Genomic DNA, 6,000 nt, shown 5'->3' on the forward strand with positions numbered 1-6,000 from the left:
CTGCGCTGTCTCCCACGCACAGTGTCATTCTCCATGAATTACTCTCTGAGCTCAGGGGCCTTTCTGTTGACTGATCTCTGTCTCTAACTCGCCCCACACACACACATACAGACATACAGTCGCAGCATCGTGCCTGCTGACAACCACTGGGGAATATGCCCTCACACCGGTAACCTTGCTGCCTACCACCCATCTCTCCTCCTGAAATGTCAGAAGGTGTGGAGTGAGTTAGAGACAGAGAGAAAGGGGGGAGTGAGGGAGAAAGAGAGAGTTTTTTTTGCTGTTGAAAACAGTGGGTGGTGAGATGACGGAGGGGTGTCGTGTTCACTTTAGCAACACTGCCGTAAGGGGTTTGCACACATAAAAATCCCCTCTATCTCTCTCTAACTCTTTCTCCCTCTCTCTCTGGGAGGAAGCTTGACAGGGCTTTAGCTTGTTGTTAGCGCTGAATCACAGAGCGCAGTGGTGGGTACATCTAGGAAGAAGCAATGCCTCCACCTAGTGGTGATGTAGGCTTATAGCAGGTTGAAGTTAGAATATATATATATATATATATATTTTTTTACCTTTATTTAACTAGGCAAGTCAGTTAAGAACAAATTCTTATTTACAATGACGGCCTAGACCAGCCAACGCTGGGCCAATTGTGCGCTGCCCTATGGGACTCCCAATCACAGCCGGTTGTGATACAGCCTGGAATCGAACCAGGGGGTCTGTAGTGACGCCTCAAGCACTGAGATGCAGTGCCTTAGACCGCTGCACCACTCAGGAGCGATTACCATATGTAGCAGTTAGATGGCCATATGTAGCAGTTAGATGGCCATATCTAGCAGTTAGCTGGCCATATGTAGCAGTTAGATGGCCATATGTACATCACAATCGTTCCTCTTTTCTGTCCAGGGTGTCTGGTGGGGAGCTGTTTGACAGGATTGTGGAGAAGGGCTTCTACACAGAGAAAGATGCCAGCAAGCTCATTCAGCAGATCCTGGATGCTGTCAAATACCTCCATGACATGGGCATCGTACACCGCGACCTGAAGGTGAGCCTGGGTCAAGGGTCAGGTGGTGAGGACGACATTTAGGTTGGCATTGTAAGGGAAGGTCAAATGGCATGAAAGAGGAGATTTCAGAGTCTTTAACAATGGAGTCCTTTACCTTCTCGTTTCTGTTCAATGACTGAATAGTCACAAGACTGGATGAGTGATAGGTATCCCCACTATGAAAACTGCAACGTTGAATTTTCACAATTTTACCTTTTAGCAATTAGTATATTACTAATTACGAGAGGTTATGTCGCTCTGGATAAGAGCGTCTGCTAAATGACTAAAATGTAATGTAAAATGTTAAAGGGTGACCTTGTAGTATGGAAAATGTTTGTTGCCTACGCTAGTATTTGTCCCAAGCAAATGAGATTATTTGCTTTTACTCCTCTAATGAGCTAATTTGTTTACAGGCAGTTCAGCAGAGTGTAAACTGATTGATCATTAGTTTGGATAACTAATTATTTCCCCAGTGTGTGTGTGTGTGTGTTAAATGTTTGTTGACAATAAAGTTGATTGAATTCTGTGTCTTCTTGCCCAGCCGGAGAACCTTCTGTACGACAGTATGGAGGAGGACTCTAAGATCATGATCAGTGACTTTGGTCTGTCCAAGATCGAGGGATCTGGAAGTGTCATGTCCACAGCCTGCGGAACACCAGGATACGTGGGTAAGGAGGACTGGCACTGATCAGTGCATGCCTGTGTGTGTCTGTCTTTATCTATGTGTCAAGAGCATGTGTTTTCTATGATTTAGTCTGTTTTGAGAGCAAGCACACACCCAGTGATCATGTCAGGCTACATGTGTAATGATGCTGATGAAAACACTGCTCTGATATCTTGCAGCCCCTGAAGTGTTGGCCCAGAAACCCTACAGCAAGGCGGTGGACTGCTGGTCTATCGGTGTCATCGCCTACATCCTGTGAGTCATGCGCTTGGACTTACTTTTTCACTTTAGTCTTTAGTCTTAAAACAGAATTGCTGTGTTACATTTCTTTCCACTACATTGTTTTTAACAATCAACTCATACCAGATCATGGATGTATTTTCAAGTATAAAAGCATTACAACAGGTCCCCTAACTCTCCCGTGATGCCTTTACACTCTTATTCTGACACAGTTTGTGTGGATACCCTCCGTTCTATGACGAGAATGACGCCAAGCTCTTTGAGCAGATCCTGAAGGCTGAATATGAGTTTGACTCTCCGTACTGGGACGATATCTCTGATTCAGGTACAGTATACCTCTCCTCTCTTTTCTCTGCTGCCTGGAGAGAGAAACTAAACCTGGACACTACAGCATAGTGCAATACAGTATGTATAACATTATGGTGCCATTATTAGTTCCCCTTGTCAGCAGTTTCATATTAATGGAAATTACTCCCTAGGTCTAGGGTTTGTTATGCTTTGAGTGTCTGCCAAGCTTTCAGTGTCTACCAAGTCGTCAGTGTGTATGGGATTAACCATAATACACTCACTGGCCATAGAACAATCACTGAGGCCCTGTGAGATCACAATTTCTTAGAGCCCCCACATTTCTTAGTCCTGTAGGGAGTTTCTGAAGTCAGGTCAAAGGCATGTGGACATTTTGTTTTTTACTGTCAGTCTGGACAGTGTTTCTGCTGCAGTGAAGCCTATTTTACTGTAGTAGCCGGGGAGCTAGTCTATTTCTACTTCAGCTACCTTTTTGTCATCTGTAAGTAGCATTATTAGATACTGTAAATTAAGAAAAAAGGCATTGTCTTTGGGTGAAATATGTGAGTTGTAAATGTGTGTCTGTTCATGTGTTGTTTTCAGCCAAAGACTTCATAGTTCACTTGATGGAGAAGGACCCCAGGATACGCTACACATGTAACCAGGCTCTGCAGCACCCCTGGTAGTGTACACCATATTCTCCTTCACAATACACACACACACACACAGGCATGCACATAACACAACTTTATTATGTCGAGCATCATCTACTCAATTTGTGCTTTTGCCAAGTTTTCACCTGTTCTTGTGACAACCAGCTGAACTTGTCCCCTCATGTCTTTCTCTGTCCCTCAGGATCGCTGGTGACACAGCTCTAGATAAGAACATCCATGAGTCTGTCAGTGCCCAGATCAAGAAGAACTTTGCCAAGAGCAAGTGGAGGGTGAGTTGCCTTTTCTGTGAATCTGGCCCTCTTCAAAATGCAAAGACATTTTTGCTGTGTTTAGTATATAAGTAGAATCCTGCAGCATTCAGCTGTCTTTCATTGTCAGTACAGTTATCTTTTGCATTTATTATGTATCACTATTAAACATTCTGATTTGAATGTGTTCCCTCCTGCAGCAAGCGTTTAATGCAACGGCAGTGGTGCGCCACATGAGGCGTCTGCAGCTGGGCACCAGTCAGGAGGGCCCTAGCCAGACCACCTTGCCCTGCCCCCACCGAGCCCACCTGCTGCTGCCCGAGGCCACAGAGACAGAGCACACCACCGGTCAGTGGGGCAAAGCACCGCCACACCACACAAGTTGGGACTAATTGTAGCAAAACGTAATTGAATAATTGGAGACACGACATGATATTGTGAATGCCACCCATCCCCCCCCAAAAAAAGACTTAATTTAGCTGTTTTGTTCAACCCCAGTGGGTCTTGTTGCTATGTACAGTATGTTGTCAGTACCTTTCACGGTGTATTAGGCTCAGTCTTACGTACACAATCAGTCACACTGTCTCACTCAGTAACACTTTGATATGTAATCCTTGTCTAATGCCCAATAGGGGACTGTTTGAAATAAGCTAATATGAGGCAGATTTATAGTGTAGATAGAAGCATCTTGAGTTTTCAGATCTCTGTGTGGTGATCATCCACTCTCTCTCTATGTGTTCCAGAGTCTCATTGCGAGGGGTGCTGCTCACAGAGTGCTGATGGGGGGGCTGAGCGCGACCCCCTCTCCAACTGCACCTACCGCTGCCATCCAACCAGTCGGGTCTGATCCCTGCCCACCAATGGCTTTCCCATTTACCTCTGGAGACCAGAGAACTCCCCAGTCTGGCCAGGAATACAGAGTTGTTCCAGTGCCCTGCCACCAGGGGGGGCAGGCGGGTTATGAATTCCAGGGTGGGGAGGAGGGAGGAGGGACTCGATGCCAACAGAGGAGGTCATTTGAACAGATTGGGGGAGAGGAAAGGAGAGGAGGAGAACAAAGAGGAGGAGAGGTGTGGTGCCCAGAGTAATCCTGGGTATTATTTTTTTTGGGGTGCTGGACAAACTGTTTTCTCATCCTTTTAAAATGTGTGTCTGCTTTTTGCATTTATGTACATGCTGTTTTCTATCTTAATTATCCTTCCCCTTTGACAACTTCTAGAAAGCAAATCCACTAATGATATCTGCATGGTCAGAAGACAGGTCCCCTGCCTATTGGCAACATGTGTTTTATAGCATGAAGAGTCTATTGCACAATCATGTATGGTGGTAACCATTGTGTTATAGTTCCTGTTCTTCAGATACACATCTTTATGATGATAATAAGTTTAGCCCCTCAGAATTAAATTTGTATGGCATAAAGCCATACAATGCACAGATTCATTCACCTAATACCACTTCTGGAGAATCCATGTGAGAATACTCCATCCATTGGAGTATATATTTTTTCTTCTTTTTTTTCTCAGCATGGTTGTGTTTCACAACTGTAAGTTTGTGGTTGTGCTCCCCAGGCTTGTAACAGAATAAGGCTTTCTGATTTGAAATAATTCAGCACAGGGACCTCTTCTCTATGGTGCCTTTAGGACAATGTCAAAGGTTTCTTTTTTGGTAGCTTTTACAAATCGAAAGATATATCTCTGTACAGTTAATGCAACATTAGAGGTTATTTCATTTCTATCATTGTATTTTTTTATATATTTCATTGTGGTAATTTAATCATTAAAATACAGACTTACTTCTGTCTAGATCTCTTTCCCAGTTGAGAAGTGTAATACCTCATGGGAGATAGACTTACATACACAGCCATTCCTCTTAGTACTAAGAATAGGTCTCAGTTAACCCACAGTTTTTACTCCTTGATGTTTCTTAAAAGCCACACTCTTCCCCTTGGGGGGAATATGATCCCGTTGATAACGCTGCTCAAGACTTAATCCATTAAAGATATTACTGTAAGACCATGGAGAATGAAATGAGGTCCGCCCTTTCCTCAACCCAAAGCAGGGTGTGGATGATTTTAACTGAAGACACATTTGTAAGTGTAGATACTTCTCTCACCATGTAGATACTACTAACGTTCCCACTTTGACTACTCTTCCATGGCTCTTACCTCCATTCATATGTTGGTTGTTTTCCGAGCCATTGTATCTGTACAGAGAGAATTTGAATTAAAGAATGTAAATATACATCTCATTGTCTCACCTCATCATTTCTTCGATCTCACTCATCTTAAGGTCATTTAGAACAGATACTTTTGGTTACCTAAAAGAGAAAGACAGATTTCTTTTATTAGAGGACTTTACTCTACTAATTTGTTCATGTTCCTTTTTTTTCCACAGTTCAGTTCACGTTCTTTCCATCATCTTCATACATTTACTGTACACAGCACTAGCTGACGATAGAACAGATTTGTGCCATATTATACTCACACTTTGATTAATGAACACATACTCACTTAATTTAATTATCTGATTAGAAGGGTACAATGTGTTTCCATCACCAGGACAGTCCAGTCCAGTGGGTTGTAGCTCATACGTAAGTACGATTTAGGGCTTTCTTACTTTTGTTTCAATAGCCAAGTGAACAAGACTTGGAAGTGTGGCAACGCGAGACTAGAGGGAAGAGGGACATGATCTCCTGATCCTATCCTCTCTGTCTCAGAAGAGGCTAGTGGGAGGAGCTATAGGAGGACTGGCACATTGTACTGGCTGGAATGGAATAAATGGAATGGTATCAAACATGGAAACACATGTTTGACTTCATTCAATTAATTCCATTCCAGCCCTTACAATGAGC

At 43.4% G+C, this 6,000-nt stretch overlaps 1 protein-coding gene across 2 annotated transcripts in view; it reads left to right on the forward strand.

Moving 5' to 3' along the window:
• Window positions 1–5,392, forward strand: part of LOC121574939 (calcium/calmodulin-dependent protein kinase type 1-like) — a 61,621-nt gene extending 56,229 nt beyond the window's left edge. For both annotated transcript variants that reach the window (XM_041887638.2, XM_041887637.2), the window contains 8 exons: window positions 901–1,039; window positions 1,581–1,707; window positions 1,883–1,958; window positions 2,156–2,268; window positions 2,832–2,910; window positions 3,084–3,171; window positions 3,351–3,498; window positions 3,894–5,392. In XM_041887638.2, coding sequence (XP_041743572.1) covers window positions 901–1,039; window positions 1,581–1,707; window positions 1,883–1,958; window positions 2,156–2,268; window positions 2,832–2,910; window positions 3,084–3,171; window positions 3,351–3,498; window positions 3,894–3,997 — 874 coding nt within the window. In that variant the 3' untranslated portion in view covers window positions 3,998–5,392. The remainder of the gene's footprint in view (window positions 1–900; window positions 1,040–1,580; window positions 1,708–1,882; window positions 1,959–2,155; window positions 2,269–2,831; window positions 2,911–3,083; window positions 3,172–3,350; window positions 3,499–3,893) is intronic.
• The last annotated feature ends 608 nt before the right edge of the window (window positions 5,393–6,000 follow it).

Source organism: Coregonus clupeaformis, chromosome 10 (genome assembly GCF_020615455.1).
Source record: "Coregonus clupeaformis isolate EN_2021a chromosome 10, ASM2061545v1, whole genome shotgun sequence".
NCBI classification, from domain to species: Eukaryota; Metazoa; Chordata; class Actinopteri; order Salmoniformes; family Salmonidae; genus Coregonus; species Coregonus clupeaformis.